The sequence below is a fragment of the Salmo salar genome, chromosome 13, assembly GCF_965601325.2.
Source record: "Salmo salar chromosome 13, fSalSal1, whole genome shotgun sequence".
Classification (NCBI taxonomy): Eukaryota; Metazoa; Chordata; class Actinopteri; order Salmoniformes; family Salmonidae; genus Salmo; species Salmo salar.
Genome location: NC_138303.1, coordinates 9,857,475 through 9,881,983, shown reverse-complemented (window position 1 = coordinate 9,881,983; position 24,509 = coordinate 9,857,475). Strand labels below are relative to the sequence as shown.

General features: G+C 44.2%; 1 protein-coding gene across 1 annotated transcript; it reads right to left on the bottom strand.

The window, feature by feature from the left end:
• Positions 1 to 615: 615 nt before the first annotated feature.
• On the bottom strand, positions 616 to 22,645 carry LOC106566299 (ER membrane protein complex subunit 1). Its single transcript, XM_082959796.1, has 22 exons — positions 22,351 to 22,645; positions 21,279 to 21,406; positions 21,089 to 21,154; positions 20,821 to 20,914; positions 20,562 to 20,690; positions 20,145 to 20,271; positions 19,693 to 19,848; positions 18,073 to 18,246; positions 17,541 to 17,612; positions 17,231 to 17,329; positions 16,615 to 16,711; positions 15,513 to 15,629; positions 13,956 to 14,155; positions 11,498 to 11,647; positions 11,026 to 11,187; positions 10,721 to 10,840; positions 10,491 to 10,628; positions 5,887 to 6,060; positions 4,063 to 4,273; positions 3,342 to 3,426; positions 1,775 to 1,904; positions 616 to 1,185 (listed from the first exon to the last, which is right to left on the bottom strand). Exons 1-22 carry the CDS (start codon positions 22,440 to 22,442, stop codon positions 1,006 to 1,008), a joined length of 2,901 nt encoding a protein of 966 aa, XP_082815922.1. The 5' UTR covers positions 22,443 to 22,645; the 3' UTR covers positions 616 to 1,005.
• Between the last annotated feature and the right edge of the window lie 1,864 nt (positions 22,646 to 24,509).

Below are 24,509 nucleotides of genomic sequence, written 5' to 3'. Positions count from 1 at the left end.
TGACCACTCTGACAGAACTATAAAGTTCCTTGGCTGAGATCGGAGAACCTGCCGGAAGGACAACAGTCTCTATAGCACTTCACTAATCTGGGCTTTATGGGAGAGTGATCAGATGGAAGCCACTCCTGAGGAAAAAGCCACATGACAGCACGCCCGAAAAATGGCTAAAAAATGCATGTGAAAGAGCATATCTAAAAATATTGTGGTCTGATGAGATGAAAATCTAACTCTTTGGCCTGAATGCAACGTGCTACGTCTGGAGAAAACCAGGCACAGCTCATCTGGAAAAAGACTTGAAGATTGCTGTTCACCGCTGCTCCCCATCTAACTTAACAGAGCTTGAAAAAAAATCTGCAAGGAAGAATGGGAGAAAATCCTTAAATCCAGATGTGCAAAGCTGATACCGACATACCCAAGACAACTCAAATCTGTAATCTCCACCAAAGGTGCTTCTACAAAAGTATTGCATTTACATTTGTCATTTAGCAGACGCTCTTATCCGAGCGACCGCCCGACTGGTCCCCCGGGACGAACCCCCCCTGGCGTTGCCCCTGTTCCCCGGCCCCGGGCCGGGGTGGAATACCGGGGTTGCCGGGGTGGAAACTTACGAATCTGTATTTAATTTTCAATAAATGTATGAACATTTCTAAAAACATGTTTTCACTTTCATTATGGGGTATTGTGTGTAGCTGGGTGAAGGGGGGGAATCAAATCCATTTTTAATTCATGCTGTAACAACAATGTGGAATAAGTCAAGGGGTAGGAATACTTTCTGAATGCAACTCCCCTTAAATTCTACCTCAATGTAAAGTCTTACCAAATAAATTAAACAATCAAAAAATGTTATGGAAAATCTTGCAACCCGAAATTAATCTCTTTCTTGAAAAAGAAAGATGACGACCCCCCCCCCCCACCAAAACGGCTTCAGCTCGTCCACCACCATTGTCCCGGTGTCATCCATGCAGCAACGGAGAGATCAGAGTTGAAAGGTGAGAAGTTGACTCTTCACCGCCAGGCCCGGTTGAGCAGTTTGACCTGTGCCAGGCGTTTACTAATCATGGTGGCGAAGAACAGAGCGAACAGAACACTGCTGATCAGGACGTAGTCGTAGTCATCTTTCAGCACGTCGAACTGCTTGGAGGGGTACACTCTGGTTTGGTAGATGTCAAGACCGTACGCAACCACCTGTGTAACAAAACATATACAATTCCGTGTTAAGTATTTAGTCTTTGACCTACATCATATTTAAATCTTCATTTCATCTACAGTCGCTCTGCATTGTCAGTGTACCATGGCCTCAGAAATGCAGAAGGAAGTCCAGACTTGATACATTGAAGGTAGTGTAATAGACCAGTTTCCCAACCAGGGGTACTAAGACTTGGGGGTACTAAGACCCCTGGGGGTACCTGGCCTATCCACAGGGGGTACTAAGACCCCTGGGGGTACCTGGCCTATCCACTGGGGGTACTAAGACCCCTGGGGGTACCTGGCCTATCCACTGGGGGTACTAAGACCCCTGGGGGGTACTTGACCTATCCACTGGGGGTACTAAGACCCCTGGGGGGTACTTGGCCTATCCACTGGGGGTACTAAGACCCCTGGGGGGTACTTGGCCTATCCACAGGGGGTACTAGAGAAGACTCATGAGACCATAGGCCTACTGGTAAAATGCACATGAGGGGTACTCCAAGGGTCCTGTGGTCATAGCAAAATGTACTTTGTGGTACAGTAGCTGAAACAGGTTGGAAACCAAAGTAATAGACCATAGACTCACCAGACATGTGGACTCCAGGCCAGAGGGGGCAGTGTAGATTCCTTTCACTCTCAATACGGTCTGATTGTAGTTGATGAACCACTCTGTGCGGATGGGCATCTCTGGGGCGTAGGGTATAAGGTTCTCCTCACTGAAAATAAATGACAAATCAATTCTTACTTTCATAGAGTTTCATATAGTGACAAGGGCCCAAAAAGACTCCAGCCACCCCAGTCATAGACTCTTCTCTCTGCTACCGCCCGGCAAGCGGTACCGGAGCCCCAAGTCTAGGTCCTAAAGGCTTCTTAACACCTTCAACCCCCAAGCCATAAGACTCCTGAACAGCTAATCAAATGGCTACCCGGACTATTTGCATTGTCACCCCCCTCCACCATTTTACACTGCTGCGCCTCTCTGTTTGTTATCCATGCAGTCACTTTACCTCTACCTACATATCACCTCAACTAACCTGTACCCCCACACATTGACTCTGTACTGGTACCCCCCTGTATATAGCCTCACTACTGTTATTTTTCTTATTTTATATTTATTTATTTTTTTACTTCAGTTTATTTTTGTAAAAACTTTCTTAAAACATATTTTTCTTTAAACTGCATTGTTGGTTAAGGGCTTGTAAGTACGTAAGCATTTCACTGTAAGGTCTACTACACCTGTTGTATTCAGCATTTCACTGTAAGGTCTACTACACCTGTTGTATTCAGCATTTCACTGTAAGGTCTACTACACCTGTTGTATTCAGCATTTCACTGTAAGGTCTACTACACCTGTTGTATTCAGCATTTCACTGTAAGGTCTACTACACCTGTTGTATTCAGCATTTCACTGTGAGGTCTACTACACCTGTTGTATTCAGCATTTCACTGTGAGGTCTACTACACCTGTTGTATTCAGCATTTCACTGTGAGGTCTACTACACCTGTTGTATTCAGCATTTCACTGTAAGGTCTACTACACCTGTTGTATTCAGCATTTCACTGTAAGGTCTACTACACCTGTTGTATTCAGCATTTCACTGTAAGGTCTACTACACCTGTTGTATTCAGCATTTCACTGTAAGGTCTACTACACCTGTTGTATTCAGCATTTCACTGTAAGGTCTACTACACCTGTTGTATTCAGCATTTCACTGTAAGGTCTACTACACCTGTTGTATTCAGCATTTCACTGTAAGGTCTACTAAACCGGTTGTATTCAGCATTTCACTGTGAGGTCTACTACACCTGTTGTATTCAGCATTTCACTGTAAGGTCTACTACACCTGTTGTATTCAGCATTTCACTGTAAGGTCTACTACACCTGTTGTATTCAGCATTTCACTGTGAGGTCTACTACACCTGTTGTATTCAGCGCATGTGACTAATAACATTTGATTTGAACCAATATTCCTCTCTAACGGTCAAATAACTTTGAAACAACAGGGTCCTGTTCATTAGTGTACAATGTAGCAAAATGTTTTGCAACAGAAAACAAAAATATGCATTCGTAATTGGACAAAAATAGGTATTCCCTCGCAGTTTCAGTACATTTTCTTCCTTTTGGTGCCTAATGAACATGTGTTGGTACTAACCGGCTGTGCTCAGTGACGACCTCTGGTCTCCGTGGATCAAGGAACATCTTGGGGAGAGACAAGATGGCTCCTGATGGTAAACCCACTGAGATAAAACAAATAGCCAGAGCAAAATTAATTACGATACAGATAGTGCTGAAAGAGGGTATTAAATCCACTAAACACCATTGCAAAATCTGCATAACTAAAGGTTTAGCAAAAAAAATAAAAAATAAATGTAACCATGAAAATCATTAATGACTGTCAATAACAAATACTTCTTGGTATTCTTGGTTATTGTCTAGGCAACATTTTGTAATGTCTTTATTATTTTAAATACTACCCACCCACCCACAGAACTACCCACCCACCCACAGAACTACCCACCCACCCACAGAACTACCCAACCATCCCTCCCACCCACCCACAGAACTACCCACCCACCCACCTGCAGAACTACCCACCCACCCACCCGCAGAACTACCCACCCGCAGAACTACCCACCCGCAGAACTACCCATCCACAAAACTACCCACCCATCCACAAAACTACCCACCCATCCACAAAACTACCCACCCATCCACAAAACTACCCACCCATCCACAAAACTACCCACCCATCCACAGAACTACCCACCCATCCACAGAACTACCCACCCATCCACAGAACTACCCACCCATCCACAGAACTACCCACCCATCCACAGAACTACCCACCCATCCACAGAACTACCCATACTGACCGAGGAGATGTCTGGAGGTGATGCCCTTCTCAGTGAGCGTAGCCTCCATGGTGGTGATGGGAGAGGGGAAGATGTAGGTCTGCTGTAGGACCTGGGGCAGGTGGGGTCTGTCCAGACTACTGAACACTGTGCTGTTATACAGCTCTGTCCCTTCAAACAGCTCCAGCACACTGAACTCATTACGCCTGGACTTGGTGTTCCAGTACTCATACTGTGGAGAGGGACGGAGAGAGAGAACATTTTCAGGGTTTCTCAATAGCTGGAAGACAGTAGTTCATTAACCTTTTTCCTCACCATAGAAATCTTTAACACTTGTGACCGTAACAGCAGCAGCTGCTGCTGATACTACTACTACTACTACTACTACTACTGTTGCTACTCCTACCACTCCTACTCCTACTGTAAATTCTACTTCTACTTCTGCTATTACCACCACTGATAATACTACTACCACCACCACCACTGATAATACTACTGCAATCACCACTACTGATAATACTACTACTACCACCACTGATAATACTACCACCACTGATAATACTACTGCTCCCACTACTGATAATACTACTGCTCCCACTACTGATAATACTACTGCTCCCACTACTGATAATACTACTGCTACTGATAATACTACTGCTCCCACTGATAATACTACTACTGATAATACTACTGATAATACTACTGCTCCCACTGATAATACTACTACTGATAATACTCCTGCTCCCACTGATAATACTACTACTACTACTGATAATACTACTAATAATACTACTGCTCCCACTACTGCTAATACTACTGCTCCCACTACTGATAATACTACTGCTCCCACTGATAATACTACTACTGATAATACTACTGATAATACTACTGCTCCCACTGATAATACTACTACTGATAATACTACTACTCCCACTGATAATACTACTGCTACCACTACTGATAATACTACTACCACTGATAATACCACTGATAATACTACTACCACTGATAATACTACTGCTAATACTACTGCTCCCACTACTGCTAATACTACTGATAATCACTACTGATAATACTACTGATAATACTACTGCTAATACTACTGCGCCCACTACTGCTAATACTACTGCGCCCACTACTGCTAATACTACTGCGCCCACTAGTGATAATACTACTGCGCCCACTACTGCGCCCACTACTGCTAATACTACTGCGCCCACTACTGCTAATACTACTGCGCCCACTACTGCTAATACTACTGCGCCCACTACTGCTAATACTACTGCTCCCACTACTGCTAATACTACTGCTAATACTATTGCGCCCACTACTGATAATACCACTGCTCCCACTACTGATAATACTACTGCTCCTACTACTGCTAATACTACTGCTAATACTACTGCTCCCACTACTGATAATACTACTGCTCCCACTACTGATAATACTACTGCTCCCACTACTGCTCCCACTACTGATAATACTACTGCTCCCACTACTGCTAATACTACTGCTGCTAATACTACTGCTGCTAATACTACTGCTGCTAATACTACTGCTGCTAATACTACTGCTCCCACTACTGATAATACTACTGCTCCCACTACTGCTAATACTACTGCTCCCACTACTGCTAATACTACCGCTGATAATACTACTACCACTGATAATACTACTGCTCCCACCACTGATAATACTACTGCTCCCACTACTGCTAATACTACTGCTCCCACTACTGCTAATACTACTGCTCCCACTACTGCTAATACTACTGCTCCCACTACTGCTAATACTACTATTGATAGTAGTACTACTACTGCGAATACTGCTGCTACTACTACTCACCACCACCCAGTTCTCAGAGTGGACAAAGTGGACGGGTCCCCTGGCCTTTCTCTGGACGGCTTCATGGATGATGCGTCCAGTCACACCGTCGACCAGGAACACGCCCACGAAGGCCCGCTCAGGGTGGGCGTCTGTACTCTCCGTCACCACTGCCAGCAGGTTAGGGTTTAGGTACTGCGGTAGGTAAAAAGGAAAGAGACTGTTATTCAGGTCTTCACAACAACAACAAAAAATATATTTTTTATTTTTTTTAAATCACAATTTCTCTTATTTCCAACAAGTTTGTATGTGCACTTGTTGCTCCTCAAAAAAATTATTAAAAGTTAAACTTTTGGGTCAGAGTTTGCAGATATTACCCGCTGAACATGCTTTTTAGTCCAGTCTAGTCTAAATCTGGATCTGGGAAACTGGCCCTTAATAGTCTGAGTGTAGACTCTCTAGTCCAGCCTTTCTTAAAGTATGGGTCGCAACCCACTTGACATGTTAATAGTGGGTTGTTGACGTGTCAGAGTAAATGTATAATTATTTAATTAATTACTGGAATTGATTTGACCACGTGCGCAACTGCACTCCGCGACCCACACGCTGCAGTGCTGTCAGCCACTGACTTGTCATTCCCACTCGCCATCAAATGGACTCAAGCTAGCCACAAGTTCTGAGTGAGCTCAAATCGTCATGAAACGCAAATACAGCGATGAGTTTCTCTTGGTTTTGTACAAACTTTGAGAAATAACAAGGATCGGCCGCAATGTGTTTTGCGCGGTGAAGTGCTTACCTGCTGACCACACCGCTCTCGTCGCACAAATAAACATTCACATACATGTTATTCAATCATTGCACCCACACTGCTCACGGGCATCTGCGTGGCCAGGTCGCTAAAATAGAAATTAGTTCTATTTGTGACACTCAACGCGCTGCAAGTCCGGCCTCTCCCATCTCCTCATTGGTTTTTAGTAGCATATACCCACGTGGGGGATTGAAAGATGAACTGAGGTCCACACTCCTGTCGGTGTGTAGTAATGCTGTAGAGTTGGTTGCCAACCGCCATTTAAAGTCCACAGAAGAAAAATAAGCCTTAAGGAAGGAGGAGAGATGAAAAACAAAGTCGGTTGACCGTTTTATGTGTGGATTAATTGTCGGCGTAGAGGACCTTGTGCATTTCAGGTAAAATAACAACTCAATGTTTATATACCAGGACAAATTAAGCTACCTAAATAGGACAAATTGGCTAGCAACAACAAGCTAGCTAGCTAAATTGCCATGAATGTTTAATGCTTTTCGACCTATCCCTAAATTAATATAATTGGTTCAGAGTTTGTTTTGATATTTCAACCTGCGTGTCCTGATCGCTTCTGGTGTGGGTAAACCACACGTCCGGTTTGGTCAGCATGCTAGGAATTAGGCTCTCAAAACGAACAAATTAAAAATGACCCGTCCTGACCAAACGTCCACAGCATGACATTAAACCCAGGGAGTTCTGACAGAACGGGGCAGAATGCTTCAGGAAACAATGCTTCGACAGTGGACGAGTAAGTCAGCTAGCAAGGCATTGTCGTCATTTTATAACAGGTAATGATTAGCAGAAATAAGCGAGTACTCTCTCTCATAGTAGTAGATTAGTTCTTACAAACAATCCCCTCGTACACAGCTAATAGCTAGCTAGCTAATGTTAGCCAAAGCAAGCTAGCGAGATACTGATAGTGCAATACAGATGGAGAATCAATATGATCACACCTACGGTACACATCTTACTGTATAAATTACTGTTGGAGTCTAGGTTGGAACTGTTGCTGTTAAAATACAAGTAATAAAAAAATAAAAATCTGAATACAATTATTTAACACGTCACACAGATGTAGACTAGTCCCGTGTGGCTCAGTTGGTAGAGCATGGTGTTTGCAACGCAAGGGTTGTGGGTTCGATTCCCACGGGGGACCAGTATGGAAAAAATGTATGCATTCACTACTGTAAGTCGCTCCGGATAAGAGCGTCTGCTAAATGACTAAAATGTCAAATGTAGACCAAGACAGACAGACCATGACAGACAGACCGACATATGTGTGATTTGATCAGTCAGTTTATTCCAGTTCAGAATGAATTAATGTGAATTAATTTTAACAGCAACAGTTCCAACCTAGGCAGATATGTAAGAGTGTTTTTAATCATTTATATGGGTCTCATTATTTGTTGTCTATACTGCATTTGTTTTAGGCATAAGGACAATGAAATGCACCAATTTTTACATATAGATGCATGTTTTCATAAGCTTGGGTCCCAGGAAAAACACAGCATTTCTCATTTGGGTCCCAGGCTGTAAAGGTTGAAGAACCCCTGCTGTAGTCTACAGTCGTGGCCAAACGTTTTGAGAATGACACAAATATTCATTTTCTGCTGCCTCAGTTTGTATGATGGCAATTTGTATATACTCCAGAATGTTATGAAGAGTGATCAGATGAATTGCAATTAATTGCAAAGTCCCTCTTTGCCATGCAAATGAACTGAATCCTCCAAAAAACATTTCCACTGCATTTCAGCCCTGCCACAAAAGGACCAGCTGACATCATGTCAGTGATTCTCTCGTTAACACAGGTGTGAGTGTTGACCAGGACAAGGCTGGAGATCACTCTGTAATGCTGATTGAGTTTGAACAACAGACTGGAAGCTTCAAAAGGAGGGTGATGCTTGGAATCATTGTTCTTCCTCTGTCAACCATGGTTACCTGCAAGGAAACACGTGCCGTCATCATTGCTTTGCACAAAAAGGGCTTCACAGGCAAGGATATTGCTGCCAGTAAGACTGCACCTAAAGCTACCATTTATCGGATCATCAATGGTGGAACAAGCTCCCTCACGACGCCAGGACAGCGGAGTCAATCCCCACTTTCCGGAGACACCTGAAACCCCACCTCTTTAAGGAATACCTGGGATAGGATAAAGTAATCCTTCTAACCCCCCCCCCCCAAAAAAAAAGTTATAGATGTACTATTGTAAAGTGGTTGTTCCACTAGATATCATAAGGTGAATGCACCAATTTGTAAGTCGCTCTGGATAAGAGCGTCTGCTAAATGACGTAAATGTAAATCAAGAACTTCAAGGAGAGCGGTTCAATTGTTGTGAAGAAGGCTTCAGGGCATCCAAGAAAGTCCAGCAAGCGCCAGGACCATCTCCTAAAGTTGATTCAGCTGTGGGATCGGAGCACCACCAGTACAGAGCTTGCTCAGGAATGGCAGCAGGCAGGTGTGAGTGCATCTGCACGCACAGTGAGGCGAAGACTTTTGGAGGATGGCCTGGTGTCAAGAAGGGCAGCAAAGAAGCCACTTCTCTCCAGGAAAAACATCAGGGACAGACTGATATTCTGCAAAAGGTACAGGGATTGGACTGCTGAGGACTGGGGTAAAGTCATTTTCTCTGATGAATCCCGTTTGCGATTGTTTGGGGCATCCGGAAAAAAAGCTTGTCCGGAGAAGATGAGGTGAGCGCTACCATCAGTCCTGTGTAATGCCAACAGTAAAGCATCCTGAGACCATTCATGTGTGGGGTTGCTTCTCAGTCAAGGGAGTGGAGTCACAATTCTGCCTAAGAACACAGCCATGAATAATGGTACCAACACATCCTCAGAGAGCAACTTCTCCCAACCATCCAGGAACAGTTTGGTGATGAACAATGCCTTTTCCAGCATGACGGAGCACCTTGCCATAAGGCAAAAGTGATAACTAAGTGGCTCGGGGAACAAAACATCGATATTTTGGGTCCATGGCCATGAAACTCCCCAGATCTTAATCCCGTTGAGAACTTGTGGTCAATCCTCAAGAGGCGGGTGGACAAACAAAACCCCACAAATTCTGACAAACTCCAAGCATTGATTATGCAAGAATGGGCTGCCATCAGTCAGGATGTGGCCCAGAAGTTAATTGACAGCATGCCAGGGAGGATTGCAGAGGTCTTGAAAAAGAAGGGTCAACACTGCAATTGACTCTTTGCATCAACTTTATGTAATTGTCAATAAAAGCCTGACACTTATGAAATGCTTGTAATTAAATTATACTTCAGTATTCCATAGTAACATCTGACAAAAATATCTAAAGACACTGAGGCAGCAGACTTTGTGAAAATGAATGTGTCATTCTCAAAACTTTTGGCCATGACAGTACTGTCCTACCACCTAGAGCAGTGATTTACCTTGTAGAGAACACTGTCCTGCCACCTAGAGCAGCGTTTACCTTGTAGAGAACACTGTCCTGCCACCTAGAGCAGCGTTTACCTTGTAGAGAACACTGTCCTGCCACCTAGAGCAGCGTTTACCTTGTAGAGAACACTGTCCTGCCACCTAGAGCAGCGTTTACCTTGTAGAGAACACTGTCCTGCCACCAGGCGCTACCGAGGCACGTGAGCGCGTTTACCTTGTAGAGAACACTGTCCTGCCACCTAGAGCAGCGTTTACCTTGTAGAGAACACTGTCCTACCACCTAGAGCAGCGTTTACCTTGTAGAGAACACTGTCCTGCCACCTAGAGCAGCGTTTACCTTGTAGAGAACACTGTCCTACCACCTAGAGCAGCGTTTACCTTGTAGAGAACACTGTCCTGCCACCTAGAGCAGCGTTTACCTTGTAGAGAACACTGCGGTCTCCCATCACTCTGCCCTGAGAGTGGACATGTTCGTTGGGCCTCTTCCCTTTGACAGCTACTATCTTCTGGACCTCTGTAGGTAGGACCACCTCCCAGATTCGCTCTGTGGACAAGTCCTGGATGAACACACACACACTCTCAATGTCACATCCATGCATATACACACACACACAAATGAATGTCACGTACACACACAGTGTTAAGTCACCTTGCGCAGTCTGAATCCAGACAGGTTTCCGTGCTCTGAATGGACCAGGTAGAAGAAGATCGAGGAGGCCATCTCCTGGAGCTGCTGCAGGACGTTTTTCGTGGAGGGGAAGGCTGTCACCTGGAGGGAGGGAACACATATAAAGGCAGAAAAATTAAAAAGGGAGTCAACACTAACAGGTACTTTACAAAAGAAAAGGCGCAAATCTTTCCCACAAATGCAGCAGAATGTTTTATTACACATCAGTTAAAACCCGTTGACGTTTCATCCCTCAAGGCCTTGCAATCAGACAGATGTAGTCCTACCTTGTATTGGTCATCGACCAGCAGCAGGACTTTGGCGTAGTCCTGGTCTATAACAGGTAGTAGTAGTGACTGGAGGATGGGGCGGGGCAGGGCCGGCAGGGCGATGTGGCTCTTCCTGCCAAATATGGGGTTGAACACATGCAGGGTGGCCAGGCCAGTGTCCTGGGGGGAAAAACCAGACACAGCGAGAGCAGAAATGTTTAGAAAAATAGGAGACATTTCCTCCAACGTTACATCCAGTCGGAGTAAGAGCTGCCCTACCTAGTTACAGTACGTAAAAATGTAGGTTGTAATTCCTACTGAGACGCTTGGTAAACGACAGCTCCGATGGCTTTTTCCAGCTTCAAGATCACATTTAAAATCGTTGGGGAATCTTACAAATCACCAGAACTCTTAAATAAATAAATAAATAAATAAATAAATAGTGTAGTAAGGACTATTTTGCAACACAGTCCACGGTGTTGTTTCCTACCTTATCCTTGATGAGCAGAGTGCATTGTGGGGGATGGGGGAAGTGAGCGGTGGTCCTCTGGACTACCAGTTTGAAGGCTGCGTTGGGCTGGACATTCTCCAGGTAGTGCTTCCACAGAATAGAGCCTGACTTGCTGTCGATGCCAAAGAGCTGGAACCAAAACAGAGATAAAAAGATTATTTCATAACGTGTGCTATAAAAGCATAACACTTATTTTATGGCCAAGGACAAATGCACTGTGAAAGCCGAACATCATTTCAAACAACATTCCAATCATTTATTAAAATCAATTGCACAAAAACCACATCACATCCAGAGCATTTTACAGAGCTTGTGTTAGGACTGAAGTAACACAACACTCTGCATATATGAGACTGACTAGGACTACTGCAAAGTGCTACCAATGTGGGTGCTGAGGTCAACAGAACCTCTCTCTACCAATGTGGGTGTTGAGGTCAACAGAACCTCTCTCTACCAATGTGGGTGTTGAGGTCAACAGAACCTCTCTCTACCAACGTGGGTGCTGAGGTCAACAGAACCTCTCTCTACCAACGTGGGTGCTGAGGTCAACAGAACCTCTCTCTACCAACGTGGGTGCTGAGGTCAACAGAACCTCTCTCTATCAACGTGGGTGCTGAGGTCAACAGAACCTCTATCAACGTGGGTGCTGAGGTCAACAGAACCTCTATCAACGTGGGTGCTGAGGTCAACAGAACCTCTCTCTATCAACGTGGGTGTTGAGGTCAACAGAACCTCTCTCTACCAACGTGGGTGTTGAGGTCAACAGAACCTCTCTCTACCAACGTGGGTGCTGAGGTCAACAGAACCTCTCTCTACCAACGTGGGTGCTGAGGTCAACAGAACCTCTCTCTACCAACGTGGGTGCTGAGGTCAACAGAACCTCTCTCTACCAACGTGGGTGCTGAGGTCAACAGAACCTCTCTCTACCAACGTGGGTGCTGAGGTCAACAGAACCTCTCTCTACCAACGTGGGTGCTGAGGTCAACAGAACCTCTCTCTACCAACGTGGGTGCTGAGGTCAACAGAACCTCTCTCTACCAACGTGGGTGCTGAGGTCAACAGAACCTCTCTCTACCAACGTGGGTGCTGAGGTCAACAGAACCTCTCTCTACCAACGTGGGTGCTGAGGTCAACAGAACCTCTCTCTACCAACGTGGGTGCTGAGGTCAACAGAACCTCTCTCTATCAACGTGGGTGCTGAGGTCAACAGAAACTCTCTCTACCAATGTGGGTGCTGAGGTCAACAGAACCTCTCTCTACCAATGTGGGTGCTGAGGTCAACAGAACCTCTCTCTACCAATGTGGGTGTTGAGGTCAACAGAACCTCTCTCTACCAATGTGGGTGCTGAGGTCAACAGAACCTCTCTCTACCAATGTGGGTGCTGAGGTCAACAGAACCTCTCTCTACCAATGTGGGTGCTGAGGTCAACAGAACCTCTCTCTACCAATGTGGGTGCTGAGGTCAACAGAACCTCTCTCTACCAACGTGGGTGCTGAGGTCAACAGAACCTCTCTCTATCAACGTGGGTGCTGAGGTCAACAGAACCTCTCTCTACCAATGTGGGTGCTGAGGTCAACAGAACCTCTCTCTACCAATGTGGGTGCTGAGGTCAACAGAACCTCTCTCTACCAATGTGGGTGCTGAGGTCAACAGAACCTCTCTCTACCAATGTGGGTGCTGAGGTCAACAGAACCTCTCTCTACCAATGTGGGTGCTGAGGTCAACAGAACCTCTCTCTATCAACGTGGGTGCTGAGGTCAACAGAAACTCTCTCTACCAATGTGGGTGCTGAGGTCAACAGAACCTCTCTCTACCAATGTGGGTGCTGAGGTCAACAGAACCTCTCTCTACCAATGTGGGTGTTGAGGTCAACAGAACCTCTCTCTACCAATGTGGGTGCTGAGGTCAACAGAACCTCTCTCTACCAATGTGGGTGCTGAGGTCAACAGAACCTCTCTCTACCAATGTGGGTGCTGAGGTCAACAGAACCTCTCTCTACCAATGTGGGTGCTGAGGTCAACAGAACCTCTCTCTACCAATGTGGGTGCTGAGGTCAACAGAACCTCTCTCTATCAACGTGGGTGCTGAGGTCAACAGAACCTCTCTCTACCAATGTGGGTGCTGAGGTCAACAGAACCTCTCTCTACCAACGTGGGTGTTGAAGGGGGGAGGGGCTGCATGTTTTTTATCAGGTAGTTTCTCACCTTCCCCAAGGCCGTGACCATGAGGATCACCTTCTGCCATCTATACACACACACCCACCCCCCCTCGTCTCACCTTCCCCAAGGCCGTGACCATGAGGATCACCTTCTGCCATCTATACACACACACCCACCCCCCCTCGTCTCACCTTCCCCAAGGCCGTGACCATGAGGATCACCTTCTGCCATCTATACACACACACACACACCCCCCCCCCCCCCCCCCTCGGCTCACCTTCCCCGAGGCCGTGACCATCACCATCATCTTCTGCAGGTTGAACTCATCCCTGGACAACGTTTCTATGGTGACCTCGTTCTTAACCTGGCTGCGGGGTTTACGGGCTTCGTAGAACAACTTCCACAGGTGTGCCAGCCACACCTGGAGCAGAGTCACCTGGGATGACAGACGCTTCAGCACCATGGGGAATAAGCCGTCTGAGGAGAGGGATAACCACGGACAGACGGACACACGTTATCATCTACACTTTCAGTCGTTAGATTCTAAAACAGCCATGGTTGCAGTCGTCAGGATAGAAGGCTGGACCGCAAGATGTTTCCTCAGGTTAATCTGGAACCCGGTGGATTCTTTCTACAGGGACACTAAATAAACCAGGTCAACACTGAAGCTCACAAACTGATCTACAAACAAAATGACAGACTTAGAACACAACCAAACAACAAAGACTACAAGAACACAACAAAGACTACAAGGACACAACAAAGACTACAAGGACACAACAAAGACTACAAGGACACAACAAAGACTACAAGGACACAACAAAGACTACAAGAACACAACAAAGACTACAAGAACACAACAAAGACTACAAGAACACAACAAAGACTACAAGAACACAACAAAGACTACAAGAACACAACCAAACAACAAAGACTACAAGAACACAACAAAGACTACAACCACACAACAAAGACTACAAGAACACAACAAAGACTACAAGAACACAACAAAGACTACAAGAACACAACAAAGACTACAAGAACACAACAAAGACTACAAGAACACAACAAAGACTACAAGAACACAACAAAGACTACAAGAACACAACAAAGACTACAAGAACACAACAAAGACTACAAGAACACAACAAAGACTACAAGAACACAACAAAGACTACAAGAACACAACAAAGACTACAAGAACACAACAAAGACTACAAGAACACAACAAAGACTACAAGAACACAACAAAGACTACAAGAACACAACAAAGACTACAAGAACACAACAAAGACTACAAGAACACAACCAAACAACAAAGCAGAAACTTAAAATCAGAGCCCTTTGCTACTGATCTTCAACATAAGCAAACAGAAAAGACAGAAAGCTCATAGCTTTACCTTGAATGGCTGGATCCACGCGCAGCAATTAGAAAACCAAAGAGACAGAGCAAGACTTAAGCCAATTGGGGATAGCAATACATAGAAGACAATTAACTTAGACAGGGTCAAATAACATTATACGGTCCTGGCGGCAACAAACACAGGCCATCACAAATACTTATACAAAGCCAAAAAGAGACAAAAACACCTAAAAAAATTAAATACATGGAATCATTCTTTTTTTTTTTACAAAAAAAGACATGTTGAAAACATAGATTTTAAAGGGAATGACTAAAAGCATAATAACGTTAATCGTATCGTTTTAGAGAAATACCTTTTTGTGTATCATCCTCAATTATTTTATTTGATGCACGTCGTCTTCGCTACGTTGTGTTTTTTAAAATGACAATATGAATAAGGTTAGCTAGTCTCTGATCTCCGATGTTCTTTACCAGCTTTCTTGCCAAACTCCCCCTCCAGCTCCGCCTGTGTCCCAGTGAGCGGCAGGTCCACCATCTCCATGGTAACAACATCAGCCAGGGCCTCCTCTCTGGTCCATACCACACGTCCTGAAATCACAGGTGTTGGTTAGAAGCCTCGTCTAGTGTGTGTGTGTGATATGTGATTTTTATTAGGATCCCCGTAAGCCAAAGGCGAAAGCTAGTCTTCCTGGTGTCTGCCACATAACAAAAAGAGACATTACATACAAAAAGACTTAACAATTTACATTCATATAAAACAGTGTGTGTTCCAGTGTGTAGGTTTTTTTTTGTGAATCAAAAATACGTTTAGGTGGTGGGCGTGGCAATGAGAACGGTCGCCCGTCGTCACGGCTACATCGTAGAGAATATTTTACATCTTGGCGCTGTTGAGATTTTTTTAAGCAAAATTTCCTGCAATTCTACATATTTCTCGATGAAGCTGAGAATCCTTTTTGCAGTTTAAAGCTAATTTCCTGCAATTCTACATATGTTTCCATGATAGCTGAAAGAAAACTGAGTTTTAAAGCCAATTTCCTGCAATTCTATGCATTTTTTCCACGAATAATGCTGTGTTCTTTTGCAGAAATATAATAACAAAATTAATACTAATGCTTTGTTTTTTTTATTATTTTCAATTCTCTCTCCAACTGTTTAACTTTTGTTAGTTCTCAAAAGATAAAAAGAAAAAATATATATAGATCATTATCTTTTCTACATGTTTTATATCTGATTTGTCGTTTAGGTTTCCACACTGAGAGCGTTTCTCCATCCCAAAGATTACAATGGCAGACAAATCCATAGTGTGTGTGCGCGCGTTTCTGGTTTTACTATCCTTGCGGGGACCAGAAGTCCTCACAAGGATACTAAAACAAGGACAATTCAGACAAGTGGGGACATTTCGCAGTCCCCACATGGGGAAAAAGCTATTTTAAGCTGAGGGGGTTGGTTTACAAATCAGGGTTAGGAGTTAGGTTCAGAGTTAAGGTTAGGGAAAATAGGATTTTGAATAGGAATCCAAGGATAGCAAAACCAACGTGTGTGCGTGTGTGTGTGTGTATATGTATACACTGACCTGGCTGCTGTATAAAGGTGAGAGCGTGGTCCTCTGTCTGCACTAGGACCCTGTAGCCCACAGAGTCGTCCTTCTTCAGGAAGGCATGGACGTACAGCTGGGGAGGAAAAACATCAGACACTACAGGGTGAGGCACCGGGCACCACAGGGGGAGGCACCGGGCACCACAGGGGGAGGCACCGGGCACCACAGGGTGAGGCACCGGGCACCACAGGGTGAGGCACCGGGCACCACAGGGTGAGGCACCGGGCACCACAGGGTGAGGCACCGGGCACCACAGGGTGAGGCACCGGGCACCACAGGGTGAGGCCACCGGGCACCACAGGGTGAGGCACCGGGCACTCACAGGGTGAGGCACCGGGCACTACAGGGTGAGGCACCGGGCACTACAGGGTGAGGCACCGGGCACTACAGGGTGAGACTACTGTATATGCACTTTGTGACAACAGATCATGTAAAAATGGCTTTATAAATAAATGTGATTGATTGCAGTGCTGTAACCTCCTATAGGTAGATTCCAACAGCATTTCCTTTGGACTTTTCTGCGAATGGTTGGACGTGTCAAACTCATATTTACTACCCTGTACCTGATTTTCCAAAAGCCAGACAGACTCACCTTGTGTGGTTTCCCACCGTTCAGATCCAGGGGAAAGATGACAGTGGTATCCAACAACCTGCGACCAGAGTCAACGCTGAACAGGTTGACAGCACAAGCCTGGAGTGGGAACAACAAGGAAGACAACCAACGGGTTACTTACAACAGTATAATAAACTACTATATGGACCACAAATGTTTCTTTCTGCCCCCTGAACAAGGCAGTTAAGCCCACTGTTCTCTGGTAGGCTGTTATTGTAAAATAAGAATTTTTAAATGCATGACTCAACACTTCGATTTTAAGCAACTGTGAGACACGATGACGACTCACAGTTTCGTTTTTGGGAGTCATGACGGCAGCAACAGTCTTCTCTCCTGTGGTGGCAAATGAGACTAAGAACGCCTGTAAAAACACATAGAAACGCATTTATATGCCCACTTAGAACTCATTCAGCGTCACTGACCTTCCGACTAACAACATTCGAGGTCCAATATTATCCAGGTTGAATGGTTAAATAGTATAATAATATACTGTATGCTACATAGCAGATGCACTATCCAGAGAGACTTATAGTACTGGAAAAATATAGCAGTAATCAAACTCACAGACGGGGTTTACTGTATACGGGTAGACAGGGTTTACTGTATACGGGTAGACAGGGTTTACTGTATACGGGTAGACAGGGTTTACTGTATACGGGTAGACAGGGTTTACTGTATACGGGTAGACAGGGTTTACTGTATACAGGTAGACACAGTTTATGGTCAGTGACATTAATAATTGCCTGTCTGGGATGAATTAAGTTTATTGAATTCAACTATATTGAATAAACAAAAAAATGAATGAATTAACGAATCTGTACGGGCTGGAAGTCTCTGAGTGGGGCGATGGTGTATCCATCAGCATTGAGCTGCAGCAGGACGTGGTGGTCTGGTCCAAGCTGGAGAAAGAACTCTGAGAGGGGGGAGCGAGCCGGGTGGGGCTGGCTGGACACCAGGACGGGCTGGAAGCCTGGGGACACCTCTAGATCCAGAGACTGGGGGGGGGGGGGGTTTAGGAAATTAAGCAACAGAAAGACATCGGACCATTCCTTTCCACTCAACAAGCAATAGCATCAATGGGATTATTAATGCACAAGGTATTCACGGGATTTAAAAGGAAAAAAATCCAGTCAAAAACAATTGAAATCTGCTAAACACGTTAACATTTGCTAGCGTCTGTTTGCTGCCTGAACCAGTCACAAATCAACCCATATGAAACAAAAAGGTAGGGATGCCAACAACACCAGTTCACACACTCCGTGCTGAATACACGCTAGCTAGTGTAGTGAAGTTCTCGCTAATTCCCAAATGAGTTTTCATTCTGTTCTGCTGTGATGTCATCACGTTGGCCAAATGTTCCGATGTAGCGAGAGACGCAGAGCCAGTTGTCAGTCGGATGGTGATTTTTGAGAACAAGTCCAATAACTTTGGTGCCGTACAACTTCATCAACAAGCTGGCAAACTAGCTAGCATATGACCATTCAAACTAGCTAGCGTCTGACCATTCAAACTAGCTAGCGTATGACCATTCAAACTAGCTAGCGTATGACCATTCAAACTAGCTAGCGTATGTTTCAGAATTAGGAACTAGGAACTATTCTTTTTTTTTTTTTTTTACAAATCGGTAGAGGGTTGAATGTCGCCATTTGACGTGAGACGGTGTAGTCCACTGTTGATACATTCGGCAGCAGTCAAGTTCAAGACGTTGGACTTTCAAGATGCAAAGTGTCACTTGCCTCATCATCAGGATGTGTTTTGCGTCATATGAGGCAACTGACACTCTGTTATCTTGAAAGGCCAACATCTTGAAAACTTGACTGTTGACATGCAAAAACTTTTTGGGAATGTTTTAACAGTGGACTAATGAAAAAAAGAAAAGTATAATAACGAAAAATAACCTTTTTTGAGGGGAGTTCCTTTAAAAAAATTTTTTAAAAATCACAGAAGTTAAAGCAAAAACAAATCCCATGACTGAACCTTATTAAGATCGGCAGGCAAACTTTTTGGCTCAAGAGACACATTGGGATTTTGAAATTTAACAGAGGGCCGCTCAGATTGTTTTTAATGACGGATTTGTTTGTCAAAAATCGATTTACAGGCCAGAAAAGGGTCAGTTATTTGAAAATCTACAGGTCCATTATCATATACATGATAACGGACTTAAAGCATTTGAGATAGATATATATACATGATAACGGACTTAAAGCATTTGAGATAGATATATACACACTTTCAAATCTAGTTTGAGGTTTAAGTGTTACCTGGAGTGTTTTTGTTTTAACCCAGAAAAATGATTTACTTCATATGACAGAAATCTGTCGCAGTGACAGAGAACTTTAACCTCTACAATCGCATGTTATGTCTCTCAGTTTCAAACATATCTGTTACCATCAAGCACTGGCTCACTGAACGATACGGTTGTGACGGTGGGAGACGGGTACCTGTAGTAGGATCTGGCTAAACTCTGGAGTATCCTCAGCCTGTATAGGGAGGGTGTAGAGGGCGAATGTGGCAGGGTCCACACACATCAGTAACCCGTGACCAACCACCACACAGCTAGACTCAACACTGGACAGCCACGGGGCTTCGACTGATCTCTGAGGACAACGACAGACAGGAATCAGTGGGTTAGAGACAGGACGTGTGTGTGTGTGTGTGTGTACAGGCTACAGAGGACCAACAGACACAGTGTAGATACTGATGGAGGACTAACAGTTTGAGCTGGTTTCCTCAGACACAGATTCCATTTCCTCCTGGACTGAAAAAGCATGCTGAAAAGGTTATCCAGGTTCTAGGCTTAATCTGGCTCTGGAAAACAGGCCCTTTAATGATACCTTAATGAATTTTAAAATGGTTGCCAATGAAGGTTTGATGACAGTTCTAAAGCAGTTACCTGCTTGATGATCTCTCCATCCTCTAGACTGTAGGCTATGATAGTGAGGTGAGAGTTAGGAACCAACCCCAACACATAAACCTCCTCTTCTCCCCCAGAGTACACTGCCTGGTATTGGACTGCATCACTGTGGGGTACAGAAAATAATTAGTCAAGCAGTTTTACACAGTCCTGAAAATGAAATGCATATTACCTACGTGCTGTAGACTGGGTTCAAATACTATTTGAAATATTTTAGATACTTTGAGCGTTTGATTGAGCCTTTACGGATTGCCAGATGGGCAGGGCTTGCACTTTTGGCTACATTTGATTGGCTCCATTGCGTCAGGTTAGCATCACCAAGTGCAGCTAAATCATTTGAAATAAAACAAATACCATTTGAACCCATGCCTGGTCCCAGCCAGCACCAGCACCTACCTGTCAGGCAGGTTCTCGACCCATTTCTGGTGTCCATTGGACAAGTAGTGGAGAGAGATGGCAGCTTTCTTTAGCACTGCCACATGCTTTACGGTGTCCTGTATGGCCACAAAACACGCAGCCTGGAAGCTGAAATAGAGATAGACATTATGAGTACTTAGTCATCTGGCAAAATATCTAAAAATCATTGTCCATTTCTATTGAGTGTCTCTCAGCTATAAAATTAAAACAGGTCATCTGCACACAAAGAGACACACACCTGCCAGTATCCAGCACGGCCTCCCAGTTCAGCCCGCCAATGTTTGTGTCCCAGGAACGGAGCAAACGACCATCTCCAACCACCATCAGAGCATCTAGAGAAGACGTAAAGAACAGTCAAATATCCACCGTCAAAGATGAACGCAGAATCTTAAAATGAACATAGGCCTAGATAAAGCCTATATAATTGACTGTGTACAACACGGTTATGTTGGCTAGGCCAAGAAACTAGGCAAGTCTACAACAAACTTTTAAAAGGCTGTAGTCACCTTGTCCATGTAGCAGAAGTGTGTCTATGGTTCCCTCTGGTCCGGTCTTGTCCACATGTCTCCAAACTGTAAAGTCAGAATGAAAAATATTTAACTCTATGCAACTCAAAACATTCTTGTCACAGATTTCAGAGTCAAAGAGAAAAGCTAGAAACATATTCGCATTGTAATATGAATTACAAATACTCACAGAGATCTCCAGTCCTGGAGTTGAAAGAGGCAAAGATATTCTTGTCGGTGGCGACAAACAGCTTTTTAGATGACTGTGTATTCGACTCAAAGTGGGCAAAGAGTGTCTTCCCCACATACTGCTGTCTCCTGGAAATACAAAAAGGGGAATATTTTTTAACAGTCAGACTTCTGTTGAAATATAGCTAGCTATTTTTACTTTAGTTAATCAAATCACTAATGTACATAATCCTATTCATTACTGTGGCATTTGGAGACAGTATCATATCTGCAAATACACTGATCACTACTCACTAACTTTAAGCATCAGCTGTCAGAGCAGCTTACGGATCATTGCACCTGTACATAGCCCATCTGTAAATAGCCCATCCAACTACCTCATCCCCATATTGTCATTTTGTTGTTGTTTTTGCTCCTTTGCACCCCAGTATTTCTCCTTGCACATTCAGCTTCTGCACATCTATCACTCCAGTGTTTAATTGCTAAATTGTAATTATTTCACCAGCATGGCCTATTTATTGCCTTACCTCTCTTATCCTACCTCATTTACACATGCTGTATATAGACTTTTCTACTGTATTATTGATTGTATGTTTGTTTTACTCCATGTGTAACTCTGTGTTGTTGTATGTGTCAAACTGCTTTGCTTTATCTTGACCAGGTCGCAATTGTAAATGAGAACTTGTTCTCAACTGGCCTACCTGGTTAAATAAAATAAAAAAAATATGTAAAAAAATATTTTAAAAATACACTAATCGCAAGGAGCATGTGGGACAAATGTGTGGAAACGGGTCTCCTTCCCTCACTGATCCTTACCCCCATTAAAAGAAGAGGAAGCGATCTGAAAATACATTTACATTAGTGAATGATTAGCTATATATTCCAACAAGAGACTGTCGGAGACGGGTGCAGACATGACAGGAATAACTACTGAGTGAATCCAACCCCGGAGGAACGATTGGCTTTTCGCCTACGACCAAACACATCTGACGCTGTCAATGCTTAGCACATAGCATTAGCTACCGTTAGCTAGCTGCATAGCAGAATCAATGGACATGCTCATAGTTACATACCAATCAAACTTTCCAACTTGATCTTCGAAAACAGCTTCACTAATGCAAAGAAAAGACAATAAGATGACAAATAAAGACGTTAGTTTAGCCATTTTAACAGATGGCTTCTAAGAAAGGGAACGACCAAAGATGGTGGATACATGAAGACGGTTCATTCAAGCCGTTAACCATTGAATAAAAATTGTCATTTCCGATCTGGTTATAAGGGGTGGTACTCCCATGGACACCAATGCAATAGCATTAAAGGGATGGTTTTCCCATGGACACCAATGCAATAACATTAAAGGGGTGGTTCTCCTATGGACACCAATGCAATAGCATTAAAGGGGTGGTTCTCTCATGGACACCAACGCAATAGCATTAAAGGGGTGGTTCTCCCATGGACACCAATGCAATAGCACTAAAGGGGTGGTTCTCCTATGGACACCAATGCAATAGCATTAAAGGGGTGGTTCTCCCATGGACATCAACGCAATAGCATTAAAGGGGTGGTTCTCCCATGGACACCAATGCAATAGCACTAAAGGGGTGGTTCTCCCATGGACACCAATGCAATAGCAATAAAGGGGTGGTTCTCCTATGGACACCAATGCAATAGCATTAAAGGGGTGGTTCTCCCATGGACCCCAACGCAATAGCATTAAAGGGGTGGTTCTCCCATGGACACCAACGCAATAGCACTAAAGCAGTGGTTCTCCCATGGACACCAATGCAATAGCATTAAAGGGGTGGTTCTCCCATGGACACCAATACAATAGCATTAAAGGGGTGGTTCTCCCATGGACACCAATGCAATAGCATTAAAGGGGTGGTTCTCCCATGGACACCAATGCAATAGCATTAAAGGGGTGGTTCTCCCATGGACACCAATGCAATAGCATTAAAGGGGTGGTTCTCCCATGGACACCAATGCAATAGCAGCTGGGTCTGGTCTACTTATTTCATTGACTGTAAATGTAACCAGAATAAAATAGGGAGTGGGGTGTCTCGCTTCCTTTTCTGATAACCCATGTAATAATCTCTTCCGGGTCGATTTTCTTCTTCGTTTTATTTGGCGATGTGTAAACTAATACATAAGGTGCATTACCGCCATCTACCGAGCTGGCGGGGGGGGCGGCGCGCACTGTGATGGTGAGAGGACTATTGGCGCTGAAACCAACCAACACACACACACACACACACACACACACACACACACACACACACACACACACAAATACTGTGAAATGACTTGTGAATCTCCATTCAAGCTCTCACTTCCACAAGCCCTGGCTGCCTTCTGTGAGCCTGTAGGACCCAACCATAGACTGTATGACCACAAACATAGACTTTAGGACCACAACCATAGACTTTAGGACCACAACCATAGACTTTAGGACCACAACCGTAGAACCACACAACACACAGCAGCCTCTGTCTGTCTGTCAGGAGAGTAAGTCAATGGTATTTTTCAAAATTTAATATAAGTAATATTGTAGCCTATCTTTCATGGTATTCAGACCTGGGTTTAAAATACTTAATTTAAATATGTGCCTGGGTTGAACTTGCCTGGCTTAATAAACCAATAGAAAAGTCCCAAAACTGTAAAACCCGCCCATCTGGCACTCCAGGCATACTCAAGCAAATGCTCAAAGTATTGCGGGTGAACAAATATATGTATAGTATTTGAACCAGGTCAAGTGGTATAGTATTACTACTATAAGTGATAGTAGTACTGTAACTGTGCTGGAGGTCAATAAAGGGGATTTACATTAAGGGAAAGGGGGACACCAATTAGTTGTACAACTGAATGCATTCAACTGAAATGCGTCTTCCGCATTTAACCCAAGTTGCCCTATTGCCCGGGGTAAGTGGCCTGAGCAGTCGTGCAAGTTGAGCCTGCTCTGTGGTTGACCCATTGGGCAGGTGAATTTTTTATATATATTTTTTACAAAATGCAAAGAATTCCAGTAGTCTGGTCCTTCTGGTCCCTGAATTGTGTGTAGGTGAAAATGGCTACTAAAAATGGCTGCCCGATGGGCTGTCACGTCCTGACCAGCAGAGGGAGTAGTTGTTTAGTATTTTTGGTTAGGGTGTGGCAGAAGTACTGTGTTGTATGTTTTTTTCTGGTATTTCTGTTTCTATGTTGGTCTGTGTGGCTCCCGATCAAGGACAGCTGG

Coding starts and splice junctions, on each gene's coding strand:
- LOC106566299 (XM_082959796.1), bottom strand. CDS start 22,442: ATGGCTAAACTAACGTCTTTATTTGTCATCTTATTGTCTTTTCTTTGC. Junction 21,407..22,350: donor CAAGTTGGAAAGTTTGATTG/GTATGTAACTAT, acceptor TTGTATTTCCAG/GAGACAGCAGTATGTGGGGA. Junction 4,274..5,886: donor ACTCTGAGAACTGGGTGGTG/GTGAGTAGTAGT, acceptor CCCTCTCCACAG/TATGAGTACTGGAACACCAA.